We start from the raw sequence: 23,500 nt of genomic DNA on the forward strand, positions 1-23,500 counted from the left end.
ATATATATATATATATATATATATATATATATATATATATATATTTTAACAGGTTTTCACTTTGAGTATCTGGTGTACAGGGAGTCTTCCTTGTCCCCCCCCCCCCCCCCTTGCTCATAACATGTCATATCTTGTGAATGATTGTCATATACTTGTACATGCTGGGACTCTTAGGTTTTTTTCCTCGAAATACTTAGTTGCACTTTGTTTTCAACCTTTGAGTTAACAAATTAATGTCTTTTTTTTTTGTGTTTTGATGGCACAGAAATAGAAACAGGTCATCTTTGCTTAATTAATGTGGCTTTATTGTTGCTTAGGCAGGTACTGTCCTAAACTCCAAGGATGCAAAAGATGCCATTCAAGCTGGGGCAAAGTTCCTAATGAGTCCGGCAAGTGTTAAGGTTTGTCTGCAAAATTTTTCATGTTAGAATGGGAAGTCATACACTTGCATTTGTTTTTTAGAGTAAATTTTTAGAATGACTGGTATAACTTTGAGGTTCCGGATTCCTTCCCCATGCATAATGTAATGTATAGTCTTTGCTATTGCTTTTGTGCTCTTATTTTATTTACAAACAGAAGAGAGGGGAGGAGCCTGATCAGTTAGAAATTATGAGTTGGATATAGAGGACAAAGCAAAAGGACTCGTGAATGCAGAAGTACAGGGAGGTGGATGGGTGAGGAGATTGGACAAAAAACCAGAAACAATAAAAGTAGGATACCAAACCAAAAGGTCCAAAACATGAAGATCACTTCCTCAATTGGATTGTAAAAATTTACCAAACAAAACTTTGGAATGCTGGTAAAGGCAATAAAAATGACAAGTGGCTCTCGAAAATAATAGAAAAGGGATTGAGTTAAAAAAAACTACTAAAAAGTGGACTCTTACAAATGTCCGTAAACTGATCATTGGAATATCAATCTAGGAAAATGCTAATAGTTTCATTCTGGATGGATTTTATTAAATGCAACAGTATCAAACTCTTGTTACATGTATATAATCATACATGCCATGATCGATGTTCTTGTCCATATCCTTGCATGTCTAAGAGCAACCAACCACGTTTATGGCATTTGAATTAATGCATGTGAAAAACCATGAGTAATTTGATTTGAATTTTGAATACGTAGGCTGCTCAAGGTCATGAAGTTTGGATGTTTAATACCAATGTTTGCATGCGAAGGCATCATGCAGGTGGTTTTATCCTTTGTATTTCTACCATATTTCGGAGTGCAAATCAAAGTATCGTTGATTCTTAATCTTTTTTTGGAAATGATGCAGAATATTTATTTCATGTAAAATTTTTCCAAGATATGCACCGGGAGAACTTTAAGCAACCACACATGATTGATATTTGGATGCATCATTTCTACTAGCCCATGCAAATTGGTGGTACACAGCTTTTTTCAAGCATAAAATGTGAGGACCATTCAATAAAGTTCTGACTGTTCCTGTCATTCCACGTTGAATTGAACTATGAACTAGAGAGATTTTTTTCTCTTTCAGGAAAAAAATGAGATTTACTGCTTCCTTTTCTATTTTGGTCTCTTTATGCATTGAATGCTTTAGTTGTTCATATGACACTCCGAATGATGTAATGTGTTGTTTAAAATTTGCTTCTTAATTGATGTACACAATATCAACACTGTAGTATGATCTACTTATGCTTTTTTATTTCTGGATTCAAAGACTAAGATGCAAGTAGCTTTATGACAGGAGAATTTTATGTATAAAATATTGAAATGCAAAGATTGCAGTGCCTGTCTTTGCAAATGAGCATGTTGAATTCAAAAGTCCAAATTTGATGCTTTTCTTCTTTAATTTTGGTAGCTTTAACTAGTTGCAGTGTGAATCACCATAAACTTGCATTTGCACTGATATTTGAATGAGTGGTTCTCAATGAATATGTACTTTTATGATCTTAATGAAGAAAGAAAAAGATGACTTTACGAGGAGGTGAGATGCCTGGAGTGTTTATGGCTAACATGGATTTTGAATATTGGTTTTCCATTCTACTTGAAATTATTTTAGTATAGTGAATTGGAGCATTAAGATACAACAACTAAAAACTTTCAGTGGGCCAATTTCCTTTCCTCTTATTTTTCCCTGCCTTGATCTCTACCTTTTCTGGCAATCGTGTAACACTTTTTAGGTGAAGATACAGTTAATGATGGGTATTGATGCTTTCTGATGGCCTTTCTAGGAAATTATCGATGATCTAAAAGGCAGTGCAGTTCTTTATCTTCCTGGAGTAACGACACCAACAGAAGTAAGAGAATACTTTTCTTTAACATTCATATCTTGTATTTGGTTTTCATTACTTTCTTGGAACCAAGTAAACATTTGTATCATAATATAAAGGTTGTCTTTGGTTCAGATGTGTGTCTCAAATTTGGCATCGATTGGGATCTCACTACTCATGCAATTTTAAGTAGATCTGACCATATGGATAGATTTATCATGGTTCTTTTTACCATGGAGCATGTTTTGAATCAGGAAAATTTAATATTATAACATTTTAAATAAAGAAAAAAAAGAATGACTTAATTTGTACCAAAATGCAACTATTACAACAACAACAACAACTACGCCTTCATCCCAAAACAATTGGGGTCAGCGATATGAACCAAAAAAGAAATTCATTTTGGGTCTTCCACATGAATCCTTTTCCTCCAATCATTTCTATCCAACGCCATGTCCTCGGTGAGGTTCAAAGCATTCATATCCTTTCCTATCATCTCCATCCAAGTCTTCCTAGGCCTACCCCGACCTCTTTTAACTAATATATTTTCCCATTTCTCCAACCTTCTAACTGGAGCATCATTAGGCCTTCGCCGAATATGTCCAAACCACCGTAAACGATTCTCTCGCATCTTATTTTCAATGGGTGCAACACCTACCTTCTTACGTATCTCTTCGTTCCGAATCTTATCTTTTATTGTATTTCCACACATCCATCTAAGCATCCGCATCTCAGCTACACTCATTTTTTGAATATGATGTCTCTTGGCAGCCCAACATTCCGTACCATATAGTAAAGCGGGTCTAATAGTCGTCCTATAAAACTTTCCCTTCAACCGCAATGGCATTCTACGATCGCACAGCACTCCAGTAGCACTTTTCCATTTCATCCACCCAACCTTTATCCTATGATTTACATCTCCATCAATTTCTCCATACTTTTGAATGATGGATCCCAAATATTTGAAATAATCATTCACCGGTATATCTTGCTCACCAAGTTTCACTACACTCCCATCACTACTTCGTTGCTTACTAAACCGACATTCCATATATTCAGTCTTACTCTTACTCAACTTAAAACCTCTAGCTTCCAATGTCTGTCTCCATAATTCTAACTTAGCATTAACCCCAGCTCTAGACTCATCAATCAAAACAATATCATCAGCAAACAACATACACCACGGTACATTTTCTTGAATTGATCTCGTAAGCTCATCCATCACTATCGCAAATAGGAAAGGGCTTAAAGCAGATCCTTGATGTAACCCAACCGTTATCGGAAAATTGGTTGTCACCCCTCCACAAGTGCGGACATTGGTTACTACTCCTTCATACATATCTTTAATTATACTAATGTACTTGAGAGAAACACCTTTCTTCATCATTGTCCACCAGAGAACGTCCCTAGGTACTCTATCGTATGCTTTCTCTAAATCAATAAAAACCATATGCAAATCTTTGTTCCTCTCTCTATATCTTTCAATAAGTTGTCTAAGAAGATGTATAGCTTCCATAGTTGATCTTCCAGGCATAAAACCAAATTGATTCTCCGATATCATGACAACCTTCCTCAACCTAGACTCAATCACCCTCTCCCAAAGTTTCATAGTATGACTCATGAGTTTTATACCACGATAGTTTGTGCAATCTTGTATATCACCCTTATTCTTATATAAAGGCACCAAAATACTCTTCCTCCACTCATTAGGCATCTTATTTGTTCGCCAAATCAAGTTAAAAAGATTTGTCAACCATTCTAAACCTTTCTCTCCCAAGCATTTCCAAGCCTCGATAGGTATACCATCTGGGCCAACTGCCCTTCTTGATTTCATTTTCTTCAAAGCCTCTGCAATTTCTTTCTTTTGAATCTTGCGCATGAAGTCACGATTTATCTCATGAAAAGGAATGAAGAAGTCTCCAAGATCTTGAGCATGACTATCATTAAATAGCTTATCAAAATAATCTTTCCATCTCTCCTTAATCTCCTCATCTTTGACTAAAACCCTTTGCGTTTCATCTTTGATACATCTAACCATACCCAAATCCTTCGATTTCCTATCTCTCATCTTTGCAAGCCTATAAATATCCTTCTCGCCTTCTTTGGTATCCAACTTGTCATAAACCTCCTTATATACCTTAGCCCTCGCGTTTTGAACAACTTTTTTAGCTTCCTTATATACCAAAATGCAACTATTAAAAAGTGATTTTGTATATTCACATTTTTAGATGTAAAAAACATGATTTCTACTAAATAAACCATATCTATGTGGTCTGATTTACTCGGAAATGCACAATTAGATGGAATTCTATCCATTGATATGTACGTACATCCGTACCAGAGAGTTATCTTAATATAAGCAAGATAGGCTTCTGATTTTGGCAATTGATAATTAGACTCTCTCAACCTTTTCATGGTTTAACAGATATTAAATGCATACCTTGCTGGTGTCAGGATCGTGAAGGTCAGAGAATTTTTCTTTCTTCCTTTAATAAAGACCATTGGTGTTTGCTGTTGAAGAATACAGAATATATATATTTTTTGTGTTTGATTATGTGATTCATATCTATGATAAATACAGCTTCTATGGTTTAAATTTTGAGTTTCTGTTTCTAATGCCACCATGTAAGAATCACCTATCTGATTGATCTTTCTTTCAGAGAACGACAAAAGCTGCCTTCTTGTTCAATTAATTTTTCACAGGGTGATTTTGTTGTTGTGGTTTGTTATTTTCTATTATTTGTCAATTGCAAGGAATATGTGTCTGCCGTGAAACTATAAGCTTGTTCATTCTTGGGGAGCAGTGCTCTGGTGAGGAAGAGACTTATTCTTTCATCACCTATCAATTTGTTAATGAGGGATTGAGGGCTATAAGATGAAGTTGGCAGCCACCTTCCCCTATGATGTTTCAGGGACACCACCTTAGTATGCATGCAAGCACATCAAGAGCCCTGAACTGGGTAGATTTATCATCAGTTTTGGTATCTTCTTTGTTCTTATTTGCTTGTTCTGCTTGGTATCAGTTCAGTAGAATGCCATTGGATTCTTCATATCAAGTTAAAGGGTTTTCTGTCATTAAAGCTATTGACAGGCCCTATGTTTTGTTCTTTTATAGAGCAAAGGGTTGACTGCATGCCTTCTATTCACACTAGGGGTGTAAATTGGTCGGAGTTCCAATCTGGGTCCAAACCGAGTTTGGCCAAGATTTCCAGATTCAAGTAGTGTCTATCCAAATCCAACTCCATTACGGAATAAATATGGCCAGATCCTGTCTCAGACTGTTAGAAAATGACTTGAAATACATTGGGTTCAATAATGAACCCATACCTATGCACGTGAAGTGCAAATATACCCATTAAAGGGAAACAACACAAGCACATAATGTGGTAACACATAAAACCCATAAAAAGGGAAAAATATGACATAAAGTCATAAGTTGCATATCATTGAAGAAATAATGGAGAAGGGGTAAAAAACCCCATTACAATGGAGCAAGAGCTCCCTCAAGGATTAAGAAATACAAAGGGGAGAGCCCCTATTTATAACAACAAAAAGGAGCCTTGGAGGGGCTCCACTCATAGACGTTGGAGCCCCTCCAACGGTCACAAATGTGACCGTTGGAAAGGACCCAACGTCTATTTGAGTGGGCCCTCCAAGGTACCTTTTGGTACTTGAGAAAAAAGAAATAAAAAATAAAAGAAAAAGAAAAAGAAAATAAATTACAATCACATTCATAAAGTGAATGTGCGTAAAACAGAGGAAAAGACTAAAATACCCCTACGGCTAAACAAAAGGAAAATATATATTTTATATATATAAATAGGAGGATACATATACATATATACCATATATGTATATGTATCATCTTTTATATATATAAAATATATCTAATTACAACAATTGATGGGTACATTTTAACACCCCCCCTCAAGCTTTGCAGGGAAACGAAAAGATTGAAAAAAGGGCAAAACTCCACGAGGCTTCGGCGACTCCAAGAGGCTTCGGCAAGGATGCAATGAAACTTGAAATAGCCTTCCTCCAATTGTCTTCAAATGATGAACCCATTTCTCGAACCATCCAGGGTACTTCCCTTTGTCCTATCTCCAAGATCCAGAGAAAAGAAAACAACAAAGAACAAGTAAACAATATCTTTGCACTTTACTCAAAAAGGAACATTCCTAACAAGGTGCAAAATTTATGCATAATATGATAGTTACTTTAGTATGAAACGAAAAATTTAGAAAACCAAAGTTTCTAAATCATACATTATGTTAAAACAAAATGAGCGGAAGCAAATTATGCAAAAATTGCAAGAATGCATAATGCATTCATAAGATTCACCATTGGACAAATATAACCCCATAATGGGGAATAACAAAATGATCCACTAAGGGATACCACAAGAAGCCTACGAAGAGGCATAACATACATATGCTTTATTGAATGAGAACCCAAAAAAGGCTATAAAGAGCATATGTATATACGAATCATTATATGAATTAATACTCAAAGAACTAAAACATGCTTCAAACATGTAGTGAAGTTCTAAATAGGAGAAACGAAGTCTCCAAGCATACTTTAGGCAAAATAAACCCAAGAGTTCACAAGTTTTTTTTTTTTTTTTTTAAACATTTATGAAAGTCACATTTAATTGAAAAAAAAAACATTTTACATATAAGGGTGGCAAAAACCATAAGCACTTAATATATAGATTAAATGCTAAGAAATCAACTTGATATGCATATCAAAAAGATGATTTACTTGAAAAATACAAGTCATGAATGGAATTTTGCAAATTTCAATAATAGTTTATTCATTACAAACAACTTCCTCATTAGTCCTCCAAAACCCATAAATCAAGTGTATAAGCTACTAGATCAAGAATATAAAGCCATTAAAGGCCAAAGACACACACAAAGGTGTGTAAACGAACCTCTTGTCTACATAAAATAATACTTGAAATAAGTGCATCTACGACAAGAGCAAGAGAATACATGCCAACATGGACTAAAAAGTATCTCTTGTCTACGTAAAAATACACTTAAAACCAAGTATGTTCAGCTACTAGAACAAGAGTAATAAGCCAACCATGGGCTAAAACATAATACATCTCTTGTCTACATAAGATGGCACTTGAAATGAGTGAAATAAGCCAACCATGGGCATGCATCTAAGCGACTAGAACAAGAACACAAACGCCAACATGGACTAAGATCACACACGATGGTGTGAATCAACGTGTCTTGTCTACATATAAGATCACTCAAGACAAGTGTGTTCAGCTACTAGACCAATAGAGCAAAAGCCAACAAAGGGCTAAAAACACACGAAGGTGTAATAAAATTCTTGTCTACATACGATGACACTTAGATAATGGGCATAAAAGGAAAAGACTTTTGAGGCAATAAACTTGTAATGAAAATAAACCTCGAATGAAACAATATTCCTTTTAAAAAAGAATACTCATAATAACATTTTGGAATAAATGCAAGTAAAACGTATCTTCAACAAGATACTATAATCGATAAAATAAAATTCTTGAAAATAAATGTGTGAACATACGCACACCAAGAACATATGAAACACTTGTGCAAAAAAAACACAAAATCACAAATGTGCAAATGCACTCATAATAAACAATGGAAGGTTGGGCAATAATCCCTAAAACCTTGATTTCAATATACCTTAAAACATTTTAAGGTTTCAAACATCATATATCCATCACATTTATATATAAATAAGAGCATCCATAAGATCAATGGCCAACATCAAACTAGTGACACACTCATATACCAAATCATTCTAGAGTCCCAAGGTGCCCATAACTCACCTCAACCCCCATCTATAATATGGTAAGTGGACAATCTAAAAAGACATAACAACAAGTGTCACACTCATAATTAGAGATCATATACCAAATCGTTCTAGAGTCCCAAGGTGCCCATAACTCACCTCAACCACCATCTATAATATGTCAATTTGGACAATCTAAAATGATATAACACGAGGTGCCCATAACTCACCTCAACAAACATCTCTAATAAAACAATAATAAGGCCAAAACAATGATGCATTAAATAACATGTGATGGACAAATATAAATGCCACAAAAAGGCAATAAACACTTTAGGAATCATTTTTCAAAGAAAAGAGGACCGATTAAAAAAGGTCCAATAATCAATAATGTGCTTTATAACAACAATTTTGCATAAACACAAATTATGCTTAATCTTCAAACAAGTCATTTATACCAAAAAAAAAGACTTATTAAGCAATAAACACAACAACATAAAGAATTCATCAAGACAATCAAGCTTTTAATCAAAGAAATCATAAGAACCGTAATGGTTCACAAAGAAGGCTTTAACACAATACTCAAGGAAAGAATATTGAAAACACTTGAAAATTTATAGATTTAGGGATTAAGTCCCATACAACAATTTTTTAAAAAATCCTTTGATTGTGATGAGATATGCGGAAACATACAAAGTGCTAAAAGCACTTACAATGATTTAAAAAGGACTCAATATCTAAATTCATTATATTTTTCACAAAAAGAAATGTGCATAAAGGCTCCATAATGCAAAAATGTCTACGAAGAGACAATACACATGTAAGCAGAAAAGGCTTTATAAAAGATGTGCACGAAGGCACTCATACAATACTTGAACAAATACACACTAAGGTGTAAACAAACATGCACTAAGGCATGTATTTCATAAAAAAGAGGGAATGCATACAAGCGCAAATATTTGAGAAACAAATGTGCACAAAATACAAAAATACACAAAAGTGAGCAAATATGCACTTTATAAAAAGAGCAATGCTTGAAATTCTCAAACTTTAACAATTGCAATTGAGGACAAAGAAACCCATATTATGGCCAATGTAGGCATTTTTAAAAGATATTATTAAGAGGTTTCGAAACCTTATGAAAAATACAAACCAACAAGTTTATAAAGATGAAAAATGAAATCATTTATACCAAAAGGATGCAATAGATGAACTATGCACTCTATGTAGTGTGAGAAATTCCTTTTAAAAAATCTTTCCTAATGGTTTATCATAAACAATTTTTCAAAAAAGAAACATTGAAAAACGTTTAGGAGTTCTTATAAGTTATCATTAACAAGAACTACTTTAGGATTCAACAAAGATTTTAGATGTGAGAGATTTTCATATAAGGATTATATCAATTTTTTCAAAAAATGCACTAAAATTCATAATAAAAAAGAGGAACTCAAATCAAATTAGGGTTCATATGAGAGTTAAGAAATTTTAAGCAAAGATCATTACTTTAGCAAGAAATCATATATATAATTTTAAAAATTAACTTATAGGTCAATCATGAGATACTTATGTAAGAATTATAAATCTCACATAATTGAAGGTAATTTTAAAAAACATAAATTGCTATTATATGCGATGAGTAGTTCGATAGACGCAAATTATATATTTGAACAACAAACGAGTTCACCAAATTTGAGGGATATATTTTTAAAATATACGAGCATACGAAATGTGAAAAGACATAATTCAACTATCATAACCATTAAACGAACAAGCTATATGCAAGAAACATATTTTCAAATGCATAATACTTTAATAAAAGGGATACATACCGAATAACTTCAAAACAAAAAGGAAGAGCAATGAATACTTCACCATTTCTTGAGCGACACGCTTTCCGTTGCACCCAAGGACAACCCCACCGTGACCTTGCTCTGATACCATGTTAGAAAATGACTTGAAATACATTGGGTTCAATAATGAACCCATACCTATGCACGTGAAGTGCAAATATACCCATTAAAGGGAAACAACACAAGCACATAATGTGGTAACACATAAAACCCATAAAAAGGGAAAAATATGACATAAAGTCATAAGTTGCATATCATTGAAGAAATAATGGAGAAGGGGTAAAAAACCCCATTACAATGGAGCAAGAGCTCCCTCAAGGATTAAGAAATACAAAGGGGAGAGCCCCTATTTATAACAACAAAAAGGAGCCTTGGAGGGGCTCCACTCATAGACGTTGGAGCCCCTCCAACGGTCACAAATGCGACCGTTGGAAGGGGCCCAACGTCTATTTGAGTGGGCCCTCCAAGGTACCTTTTGGTACTTGAGAAAAAAGAAATAAAAAATAAAAGAAAAAGAAAAAGAAAATAAATTACAATCACATTCATAAAGTGAATGTGCGTAAAACAGAGGAAAAGACTAAAATACCCCTACGGCTAAACAAAAGGAAAATATATATTTTATATATATAAATAGGAGGATACATATACATATATACCATATATGTATATGTATCATCTTTTATATATATAAAATATATCTAATTACAACAATTGATGGGTACATTTTAACACAGACTCAGGTCCGACTTGACGTATCTTACCTTTTCCACATGATAATCAATAGAGTTTTCCATTCTCAGAGGATACAGTGCCCCAGGGACTCAGATTTTAACTGGTCATGGATCTCAGAGAGATACAAGGTTGCACATGTAGGTTATAGATTGTAGAAACAAAATATATCAATGGTGCTTTGTGGTTTCCTAGAGAACCTTGATAAACATGTTGATTTAAGCAATCAAACTTTGGGATGGGTATGTTTGAAATTGAATCTTACAAATATTGTACAGCTATCTGGTTAGTACAGTTGGATGCTAAAAGAATACTATAAGTCTATAACATTCAGGGTCCAATGAAGAACAAGGGGTTGTTATTCAGCTTGAGAGAAAAGCTTGTATGTGTTTACGTATGATTGTTTCCAGTGAAAATATCTTGAAGGCCCTGTCTTAAACAGCAATGAGAACAAGTACATTAGGTACCTCTTAAGTTAATTTATTTTGGGATTTTTACTCCTGCTGAATTCTCAAAAAAAAGGTGGTGTTTTTACTTGGACATAAATTCTACATGGCCCATGGGCACATGTGAAGGTATGTGGTAAGTCATACCTACAGCTGGTACAATACCGCTTTCTAAAAGAAGGTATGAGGCTATGACTGGTTTTAAGTATTAGGACTCAAATAGATTACTTTATTAAATTATCAACAAAAGAACATATGAAGAGAAATTATATTATATACTGCTATAATATATGTTGGATGGTATTAATGCATACATCTATGATATCTTGTGAATGTCTTTCAAACTAGAGGAGATTCATGTGTAATTTGCATGGACTTGCTAACGTTCACATGAAATATATTGCGAATCTTCTTCAAATGAGAGGAGATTTTCATGTAATTTGCACAGACACAAAATATTTTGGGAATCTTCTTCAAACTAGAAGAGATTCACATGTAATTTATGTGGACATGCTGTCATGCACATGAATATCTTGCGTATTTCCTTAAAACTAAAGAATATTCATGTGTAATTTGTGCGTACTTAATGACATTTCACGAATATCTTGCGAATCTTCTTCAAACAAGAGGAGATTCACATCTAATTTGCACAAACTTACTGACATTCACACAAATATCTTGTGAATCTCCTTTAAATTACCGGAGATTCACGTGTAATGTGTGCAAACCTACTAACATTCACACGAATATCTTGCGAATCTCCTTCAAACAAGAAGAGATTCACATGTAATTTGCACAAACTTACTGACATTCACACAAATATCTTGTGAATCTCCTTTAAATTACCGGAGATTCACATGTAACGTGTGCAAACCTACTAACATTCACATGAATATCTTGGGAGTCTCCTTCAAACTAGAGGAGATTCACATGTAGTTTATGCGGACATGTGGACATTCACACAAATATCTTGTGAATTTCATTTAGAACATTAAATGTGATTTTCGTATATATTTAAGATGACTCACAGGTTTACGTAAATTACACACGAATCTCCTCTAGTTTGAAGGAGATTCACATGATATTCGTGCGAATGTTAGTAGGTCTGCCCAAATTATACACGAATCTCCTATAGTTTAAAGGATATCTGTAAGATATTCATGGAACGTCAGTAGGTACGTGCAAATTACACACTAATCTCCTTTAGTTTGAAAGAGATTAGCAAGATGTTTATGCGAATGTTAGCAGGTCAGCGCAAATTATATGTGAATCTCCTTTAGTTTAAAGGAGATTCGCAAGATGTTAGTGTGAATGTCATCAGATCCGCACAAATTACATGCGAATCTCCTCTATTTGGAAAGAGATTCACAAGATATTTTGTACGAATGTCAGCAGGTCTGCAAAAATTACATGTGAATTTCCTCTAGTTTGAAGGGGTTTTACAATATATTAGTGCAAATGTCAGTAGGTCCGCGTAGATTACATGTTAATCTTCTCTAGTTTGAAGGAGATTCATATGATATTGTGTGAATATCATTAGGTCCATGTAAATTACGAGCGAATCACTTATAGTTTGAAGGAGATTCATATGATATTGTGTGAATATCATTAGGTCCACGTAAATTACGAGCGAATCACTTATAGTTTGAAGGAGATTCACAAAATATTTTGTGCAATGGGGTAAAATGGTCATTTGCAAAGATGTGCCATTTTTTTAGGACAATATGGTCATTTTTGTCATTCAATCATATGTTCTCCATATACTATATGATGTAAAGTATATCTAAAATATTTTTTTACTACTTAACAAGTTCATACGAGTCTAGCCAAGCCGCATACCCATTGTTCATGTTCACTAGCCAAGCCTATTTTACGAGTTTGAATGAGCTCTTTACAAGCTGAACATCAGTCGAGCAACAAGCGGCTCAACTTGTTTTTTGGCCATCCAACACCAACTCCTAGAAGTGCCAACTTCTATGGAAATCAAGAATGAAGCATACACAAAAAAATGAAAGAAAATAGAGAGGTGAGCACAAAAAAACTTTATCACTAAGCAAAATGAAAAGGAATACATCTTAAAGGGGACGTCCCCTCTTGGCTACACTACAAGACAAAATTAGTTGACCATTTAACTTCCTACTAAAATACAAAACTGCCTCTCATAAGTAATCTTATATACAAGCATGAGTGAGGGTAGCAAGAACTAAAATACATATGGTACAACCACGTATTACATGACATACACTTCTGAACACTCCCCCTCAAACTTGAGATGATGCTAGAGAAATCATGCCAAGTTTGGAAAAGAACGATTGAAAGTGTAAGTGAGCCAAACTCTTTGTGAACACATCTGCAATATGCTTATTTGAACTAACATACTCCAACGATATGATCCCCCCTTCATAGGCTCTCCTAGTAAAATAACAATCAATTTTAATGTTCTTTGTCCTTTTATGAGACTTCCGGTTTTTAGCAATATGGATAGCACTCATATTGTCAAATACAAAGATGTCCTCTCAGAAATTGCCACACCAAGATCTTCTAAGGGCTATATAATCCAAATGATCTCCGCAGTGACTTGAGCCATGGCTAGATTAGACTAGAGTTAAAAAGGCACAATGCTGATGAATAAAGGACTCATAGAATACAAAGCGAGTAGGAGCAACTGGTACTGTGATGTACCTGAGGAGGAGAAAAAGATGTGAAAGGAGACTCCAAACTCACGTGCTCTAGATTAAGTGAAAGGGGATCATAATTGGTCTCTATGTTTCCTACTTCTTTTACTTCTAACTTGATTCAGAAATAATATTTCCACCACATTTTCTTGCCTCCCAGAATAAGTTTGACCATATATACCATCTCCCCCTTGAGCCTCCATATCCCTCTCAACTTTCTTTTGTATAGGAAATGGTATTAAGAAGGATAAATCAACTAAGTTCTTCTCTTTGGTCTTCTCCTAACTAAAGTAAGGCATGTCCTCATGAAAAATATTCTAGATATCCAAACTCACTTCTCCATTGGGTCGTAACACTTATACCCCCTTTGACCATGGAGAAAACCCCCAAAACAACATTTTACTGTGTGAGGAGAAAATTTATCTATGTATCTACTAGGTAACAATACAAAGCAAATATATCCAAACACTTTCATCATGTTATAATTTGGAATGGTACCATATAGCTTTTGGAATGGGGATATACCTTTAAGAGTCACTGCTGGCATATGATTGACCTAATAAATTGCCATACAAACTGCATTTGCCCATTACTCTCTAGATACACTTCCACCAAAAAGTAAGGCCCTTGTTGTTTTCAAGATGTGTCTGTTATTTCTCTCAACCACGCCATTCTGCTCAAGAGTGTAAGGACATGTCTTTTGATGTTCAATTCCTTTATCCTGTAAGAGACTCTCAAACATGCCACTAATATATTCTCTTCTAGAGTCAATACAAAGAGTTTTGATTTTAGTAGAAAACAAAATTTCAACCATTGCTCATAGTTTCTTGAATATCTCAAAAAGTTCACTTCTATTTCTCACAAAATAAATCTATATAAGCCTTGCACAATCATCTATGAATGTACCAAAGTATGATGAACCCTCCTTAGACAAAACAAGAGATAGACCTCATACATTAGAATGCACAAGTTTAAATGGACTCTGAGACTCCTTCTGTCTAACTTCAAAAGACAAGATATGACCCTTAGCCAACCTACAATTCTCACATTCCTGCGCATGACTCAAAACTACAAACTTTGACCCTCCTAAACTACTAGAAATAACTAAGTATTGCAACCTAGAGCTGGATATATGTCCGAGTCTTTGGTGCCACAAAATAGACTCGTCAAAATTAGCTGCACCCAAACCAACTTCACATCTCCTTTGCTTTCTCATGTCCAACCAATCCAAATAATACAAATCACCCTTTATATGTCAAATCCAATCCTCCTCCTTGATAGTTGATCCTGCACAGCACAATCAATAGGAGAAAATGTAACATTACAATTGGGTTTAGTTATTTAACCAACAGAAATGAGATTCATAGCTAAAGAAGGAACATGATAGGCTAGTGAGATATTAAGCTTGCTCCTAGGAAAAAAAGTATGAGACACGATATCAATTTTAGAAATTGACATAAAAGACCCATCTGCAATGCAAAAAACTCTACTGCAGTGATGACAATTGGTTAGGATAGACTCATGAGCTGTCTTCTGAGTTTATCAACAAACCATGGGGACTACCAAAGATACCTGCATAAGAAGGAGAATGATCAGAGGTAGAGGAGGCAGTGGCAGATTGGGCAAGGAGTTGAAGTTGTTGAATCTGTTGTTGCATCCATAGTGACAAAAGTTTAAAACAACAAGTTATCGCTAAGATTTTTGTCGTGAGATTTTGATTTTTTTTTATTTATCTCAAGTTTTTTCTCAGGAAAATATCGGCTAAAAATAAATTAATTAATATTTAATAAATATGGGGCAAAATAAATTTTTAGAAAATGATATGGGTTTAAGGTCTTGTCCAAAATTGAAACTTCTAAATAAAATCATTTAAAACTTCAAAATATAGGTTTAATTTACACATTGGACTTTAGGGGATCTTTCTTGTTCTCAACACATTTAAAGCTTTTAATTTCCAAGATAGATTTTATAGAAGTTCTGAACACTAACACAGAAGCCGAGAGAGAGAGAGAGAGAGAGAGAGAGAGAGAGAGAGAGAGAGAGAGAGAGAGAATAAGAGAACTCATTAAGATAGATTAGGGCTAATCTCTATATTAAATAGAGAGAGGCCAAAGAAAGAAATTACACACAAGTCCCTCATTAAACATTAAATTTCAAATAACCTCTAGTTTAGAAAAAACTTTAACTTAAAACCTCTTAGTCTCAACACTCCCCCTCAAGCTGGAGCATAGATATCAATCATGCTCAGCTTGTCACAACATTTTGAGAAATTTGGTCTAGCAAGAGGCTTTGTAAACATATCTGCAACTTGGTCCTCCGACTTTAGATATTTGGTAGTGATATGACCAGCTTGAACCATATCTCTTACATAGTGGCAATCAACCTCAATGTGCTTTGTTCTCTCATGAAAGACAGGATTTTTCGCTATATATGTGGCAGCCTTGTTATCACACATCATGGTCATAGGAGAGGAAACCTTCACCTGAAGATCATGAAGAACAGTACGAACCCACATCAATTCAGCAGTTGTTTGGGCCATAGCCCGATATTCTGATTCTGCACTCGACCTAGAAACCACATTTTGCTTCTTACTTCTCCATGAAATCAAGTTGTCTCCCAGAAACACACAGAATCCTGTGGTAGATTTTCTATCCACTACAGATCCTGCATAGTCAACATCAGAATAGGCCACTATCTCCAGAGTTCCACCTTTCCTGAACAATAACCCCTTTCCAGGAGAAAATTTTAAATATCTGAGAATCATTATAGCTGCATTCCAGTGTACCTCAGTTGGTTTGTCCATAAACTGGCTAACTTTGCTTACTGCTAAAGCAATATCCGGCCTGGTCACAGTTACATACAGTAGCTTCCCTACTAGTGAGCGATAGCTTTTGCTATCAACCGGTTTTGACCCTTCTTCAAACAACTGAACTTTATGGTCCATGGGAATATTTGCTGGTTTAGCTCCTAACATTCTCGTTTCCTTTAATAAGTCAAGAACATATTTCCGTTGAGACAAAACCATCCTTTCACGACTCCTGGCAACTTCTATACCCAGAAAATATTTAAGTGAACCAAGGTCTTTTGTAACAAAGTGTTTTTGAAGATGAGCCTTTGTGGCTTCAATATCTTTCACATCGTCTCCTGTAAGAATGATATCATCCACATATACCACCATAACAACTATGCCTGAGTTAGTTTTCTTGATAAATAGTGTATGATCTGCCACTGACCTGTTAAAGCCAAAGTGTGACATCACTTCAAACAACTTTTGAAACCATGCATGCGGACTTTGTTTCAAGCCATAAATCGCCTTTCTCAATCTACACACCTTCTGACACTCCCCCTCAACCTCGAATCCTGGAGGTTGTTGTATGTAAACTGTCTCAGATAGATCCCCATATAGAAATCCATTTTTCACCTCTAATTGACACAAGCTCCAACCATGATGAACAACTACTGAGAGAACAAGACGAATGGTGCCCATCCTTGCAACAGGAGAAAAGGTTTCAAAGAAATCAATACCATATGTCTGAGTATACCCTTTTGCTACTAATCTGGCCTTGTACCTTTCAATAGAACCATCCGATTTGTACTTTATTGTATATACCCATTTGCATCCAACAATGTCAGCATCTACTGGGGAATCAACTAGATCCCATGTATGCTCAGACACTAAAGCATCCATTTCTTCTTGCATAGCCAGCTTCCAGTGGTTACTTCCAGTGGTTATCTAGCTCTGCCTGTTGATAGTTCAGAGGAATCGTTTCAGCAGATAAGGCTGAAATAAAAGTTTTCATCTGATTTCCAATTTTGACATCGGAGACAAAATGAGATATGGGATATAAGGTACATTGTCGTGTCCCCTTGCGTAGAGCGATAGGCCTGTTATCATCATCATGAAGATCACTATTGTCAGTAGTACTTACCTCAGGAGAAGAAAAGGATGGAGGCACTTGCGGAGGTGGAGCTATACACACATATACCAATGGAGGATTATTAAATCGTGAAGAGGATGGAGTTTGGTTCGGAAATGAGGGCACAAATTCCAAAGGAAAAGGAGGTATAGGTAATGGAAAAAAGTCAGTTGGATCAACCTGCAGCGAGGAACCGGTACTAGAGTAATATGGAGTGGATTCCAAGAAAGATACATCCGCACTGACATACTCTCGGCGAGAAATAGGATCATAACATCGATATCCCTTTTGATTTTTTGGATAACCTATAAATATGCATTTTGTAGCTTGAGCAACTAATTTATCACGGTCAGAGCTAAGTTTGTGTACAAAACAAACACATCCAGATATTTTTGGTGAGAAAGAGAAGAGTGGGGCATTAGGTTTTAGGATATGTAATGGAATTTGATTACCCACAGAAGATGAAGGCATGCGATTGATCAGATAACAAGCAGTGGTAATCGCATCACCCCAATATAACGCATGAACATTGGATTGAATCATAATGGTCCGGGCAACATCAAGCAGGTGCCGGTGTTTTCGCTCTGCCACCCCATTTTATTGAGATGAATAGGCACATGTAGTTTGGGGTTGAATGCCATGATCTTGGTAAAATTGTAACAGAACTTTTGATTTAAACTCAAGAGCATTATCAGTGCGAACAATCTTGACAATAGATTCAAACTGAGTTTTTATTTCAAGAATTAAGGATTTGATAATACTTGGAACTTCAGATCGTTCTTTTATTAAAAACACTCATGACAACTTAGAGAAATCATCAATAATAACAAAATAATATCGACACTGAGTCCTAGTAGGAATCTTACTAGGACCCCATACATTTGCATGAAGAAGTTCAAAAACTTTATGACTAGACTGACTCTGACTCGAAGGGAACGAACTTTGATGATGCTTGCCCAACTGACATGCTTCACACTGAAATGATGTAGTAGAAGGAATTTGAGGAAAGACAGAACGAAGCTTTGACAATGAAGGATGACCAAGACGACGATGCCACTGAACAGGACTGGATGAGTATTCCATTGCAGCATGAACATTACCCACTGGATGATGTAGGTAGTAGACTCCATTTTCTTCATAGCCTCCACCAATCTTCTTTCCCGTCAGCAAATCCTGAAAATGACAACCAATCAGATCAAATATTACTCTATAGTTTAGTTCTTTTGTAAGGCAACTAACTGATAGTAAACTTTGAGGAAAGTTGGGAGCATGAAGAACATTTTTCAACTGTAAGGAGGAGGATATAGAAATATTTCCCTTACCAACAACCGGTGAGGAACTCCCATCGGCTAATGAGACTCCTCGATGAACAATAATATCCTTTAGATCTGAAAAGACAAGCGAATTTCCACACAAGTGCCTGGATGCACCAGAGTCAATAATCCACTTACTGTCATTCGGATGAAGATGATTCCCTGTTGAGTAGGCAACACCGGCTACAGGAGGGATGAAACTCAAAGGGCGAAGAACTATCAGCTCATCATATTCAGCTCGACTGAGGGTGATACTGTCACTTGCATAGATATTATCATGTACATTTGTTGCCTCTAGTGTAGTAACATTTGCTTTTGGAGCATATGACTTTGATGAAGAAGAGGTTGGCCGACCATGCTTATCCCAGCAACGATCTTCTAAATGTCCAGATTTTCCACAGAATGTACATTGAAGTTTTCCTCTGCCTCTCATACCTCGCCCACGACCTCGTCCTCTGATATTCTGAATATTTTCACGCCCATAACCAGATGAGACAACTAGAGCAGATGACTGGGTCACAGGCTGAGATTGTGGAAGAGAGATCGCAAGTCTACTTAGACGATTATATGCATCATTAAGAGTAGGTACATCTGATCCAGTCAACATTTGGACTTTTGCAACAGAGAATTCTGAAGATAAACTTGTAAGAAACCGAGCAACCATAGTTTGTTCTTGATGATCCTTTTGCTTCGAACAACAAAGAGGCCTGTGAGCATTGAGTCTTTCAAACGCAGCTTTGACGGAGGCATAGTACTGAGCCAATGTCTGATCTCCCTGCTGTAAATTATATATCTCCTGTTCAACTTGCAGGATACGACTCACATTAGTCTCTTGTGAGTACGTATCTCGAAGATTGTCCCACATCTGTTTGGTTGAATTATAGTAAATTAAACCATCTGCAATATGAGGTTCGACACTATTCATGATCCATGACATAACTATGTCATTATCTTCATCCCAAGTAACGTATTTTCCCACCTTTTCATTGGGTTCGTCTTCCAACGAAATATGTTTTCTACGATGTCAAGATACCGACATCATAAAAGTTTTGGACCACCTGGCATAGTTAGTTTCATTCAACCTTACAGAAGAACCATACGAGAAGGGATTTGCAAAAGCCTTATACTCTCCAATATGTTCAATTTTGGAATCACATTTCGAAGTTTCACCCATACTGAATATTTAATTCTATTTCAGCTGCAAAAAAAAAAAATCAGGTTCACTCACTTGAACGTGTTTTATAATCACACGTCAGGCAAGTCCACGACTACACAGTTTGCCACATCAGAAATAAAATCTTGACCGGCTACAAGTGACACAAAAATAGCGTGTTTTACAATCACGCATCAGCCAATACTATGACCAACAGTTGTACTCAACACAGAAATCCCACGACAGTAGATAAAATCTTTCCACAAACAGAATATTTTTCCACACAGCTCTTCCCACAAACAGAATATTTTTTCACAGCAGGGAATCACGCCTGCTGCTTCCACGACAGAAAAACAATTGATATTAACATGCTGCTTTCACAACACACATGTTACGAAAAAAAAATTCACGACACAGCAGGGAATCACGACTACTGATATTCATATTCTGAAATCGAACAACCAAATACGATCTGAGAAGAACTCGGCACCCAGATTCACGACCAACGATAATATGCACACGCAGAAAATAGAAATCACGACAGATCTGAGAAGAACTCGGCACCCAGATTCACGACCAACGATAATATGCACACGCAGAAAATAAAAATCACGACAGCTGTTGTTCCCAGACATATAAATCACGACAGCAAAAAAAAAATCGTTTCTTCAGGGCACCATTGAAAAAACTGTCATATCCCGATCTTGATGACATGCAAACATCGTGTCCTTTAGATCTGATGACAGATCTGTGTCGTGACCTTAGTCAGACACTAGATCTGTTATCAGATCTATATAAAAAAAATGAGCACACCTGCTTTCTGGATCGATCACACTCCCGAGAGCTCTGATACCATGTAGAAGTTCTGAACACTAACATAGAAGCCGAGAGAGAGAGAGAGAGAGAGAGAGAGAGAGAGAGAGAGAGAGAGAGAGAGAGAGAGCAGTAAGAATAAGAGAACTCGTTAAGATAGATTAGGGCTAATCTCTATATTAAATAGAGAGACGCCAAAGAAAGAAATTACACACAAGTCCCTCATTAAACATTAAATTTCAAATAACCTCTAGTTTAGAAAAAACTTTAACTTAAAACCTCTTAGTCTCAACAGATTTTAGGAAACCATTTTCTATTATCAACACTTTCCAAAGTTTCCTTGTTGAGAAACTTGTTTTATGTTTTTGGTGGATGAGAGGAAGTTTTATTACTATTAAATGAGAGAGAGATGAATTAAAAGATAATTTAATGAGAATTTATTCATTTGAAAATAATGTTGTTTAATGCATTTTAGATGAATTTAAAGCAAGTAAGGGTCTCTTTTTTATTTTAAATCGTGATAAAAACATGATATTTAGGTTTTGTAAAAAATATCACGATATTTTGAAAATATTGCGAGATTTTAAAGTTTAAAACAGTAAGATAATATATCTCATTTTTCACGATATTTTGAAAATATCGGTGATATTTTGAAGATATCGCTGATATTTGTTACTATGGTTGCATCTACTCCAACAACTGATGTTGAGTGCTGCTCACGATTTCAGCTGAGCTCGACATAGGAGGCACACTAGTTTGAGAACCGATACTGCTCACATCAGATGAGCCAGACTTGGCTTTAGTTTAGAACCATCTTCCTCAGTAGATACGGTAATGAAAACAAGAGAAATACAAAAAGAGCCACTAAGGGCATACTAAAGACAACAAGAGAGTGCTCAAACAATGACAAAATCCACAAAGGGACAATACACAAGCCAAACAATGGCTAATACAAAAAAACACAAAACACTTAAAAAAATATGATCTTTATTATGATAGAATGCTTAGAAAAGCATTAAAGAACAAGAGGGGTTTTAACCCCTTTATATAGGCATTACAAGAAGCCATATAGTCGTTGGGATGCTCCCAATGGCTATAAATATAGCCGCTGGTGAGATTCCAATGACTATATTGAACTTTGTCCAATATATCCTCATACAAGAGGGAAAAGAAAAAGAAAATATAAAAAGTTTAGAAAGACAAAACTGCCCCTAATGGGCAGTACCTATTACATATGTGTAAAAAAACTAAAATGCCCCTACAATGGCAAAATCCTATTACAATAAAAAACAGTTTAAAACTATATAAAATATACATATACACTCATATATGAATATATATATGTATATGAATTAATACATTTTAACATAGACAACTACTACTCCACCCTTCTTCTTCTTGATCACTGGACATGAATTTTTCTGATGTCCATAGCTCACTCAATAGAGCTCATATCCCCATGGCCCCTACTAGACCGACCTCCTGCTTTACCTCCACCTCTACCCCCAAACTGACAGGTCACAACAACCACACACTCTGCTGGGGACTGACTACCAAGAGGCTTGAACTTAGTTTCTTCTGCAAGAATCTCACCCATTGTCTGCACCCGAGTAGGGAGAAAGAATCGATGAAGTATGTTGTTGCGCATACTATCAAATTCGGGACAGAGTGCTATAAGGAAATCAATTACTTGCTTTTGGTCCCTGACCTCTATATCTAAAGTCTTGCGTTCAACACATTCATTACATTTATCACACTTCATAATTCCCAAGATAGATGTCAATGCATCTGATGCTTGCTGAAACCGAGTATAAAAGTCCCGAATTGACTCACTTTCCAATTAGATTGCTCATATACTTGCTTTAAATGAGCCCAAGCATCCTTGGCATTTTCATACTTCATGATATTCACTGAAATATTGTGCTCCACTGATCCCAAAAGCCATGACTTCACTTTGGCGTTGTTGCTTTCCCATTCTACAAGACCCGCCTTATAGGTGGCATCTTCTTTCTTGGGCTTGGGTTTGGTGCTGTCCAAGAACCCAATGTATCCATGCCCCTTAATCACCTTTCACATGAATTCTGCCCAATATGCGAAGTTAGTCCCGTTAAACTTCACAGGAATAATCTGGATATTCTCCTTTTTCTCCATACTCGCCAACCCCCAAATTACAGATTATATGCTGCATACAAAACACTCAGGGCATGTTTGTTTTGGTCACAAGTGAGAAAGTAGAAGCTTGAGAAAGTAGACCATAAGGTCAACCTTGTTATCTACTTTCACAAGTTTCAAGATGAAAAGAGACAAACAATAACGGCTGGCAATCACAACTACTTTTTTGTGTTCCATTAACCTTGAGAAAGTATGGTGATTGTGATTTACAATCGCAGGAACCAAAAGTTACAGGGCATTGCAAACATGCCCTCAATAGCAATACAAGTACTGGATACATGCTATACACCACACTTTTGGTAGAAGAAGTGCCCTACAAGGTCACCAACACAAAGAAGCAGTATTGTGCTATCAATCCCACACAAAAACGACCACAAACAACCAAACAAGAACCCCAAA

At 35.8% G+C, this 23,500-nt stretch overlaps 1 protein-coding gene across 5 annotated transcripts in view; it reads left to right on the plus strand.

The window, feature by feature from the left end:
* The window catches only part of LOC149819727 (uncharacterized), a 57,502-nt gene that overhangs the window by 8,393 nt on the left and 25,609 nt on the right, over positions 1-23,500 (plus strand). For all 5 annotated transcript variants that reach the window (XR_016426823.1, XR_016426825.1, XR_016426824.1 and 2 more), the window contains exons 5-7: positions 318-401; positions 2,202-2,267; positions 4,666-4,704. Coding sequence is in view for 2 of the 5 variants with exons in the window: in XM_089983737.1 (XP_089839863.1) it covers positions 318-401; positions 2,202-2,267; positions 4,666-4,704 (189 nt within the window). In the remaining 3 variants the exon portion in view is untranslated. The remainder of the gene's footprint in view (positions 1-317; positions 402-2,201; positions 2,268-4,665; positions 4,705-23,500) is intronic.

Source organism: Nuphar pumila, chromosome 12 (genome assembly GCF_984573655.1).
Source record: "Nuphar pumila chromosome 12, dmNupPumi1.hap1.1, whole genome shotgun sequence".
Lineage (NCBI taxonomy): Eukaryota > Viridiplantae > Streptophyta > Magnoliopsida > Nymphaeales > Nymphaeaceae > Nuphar > Nuphar pumila.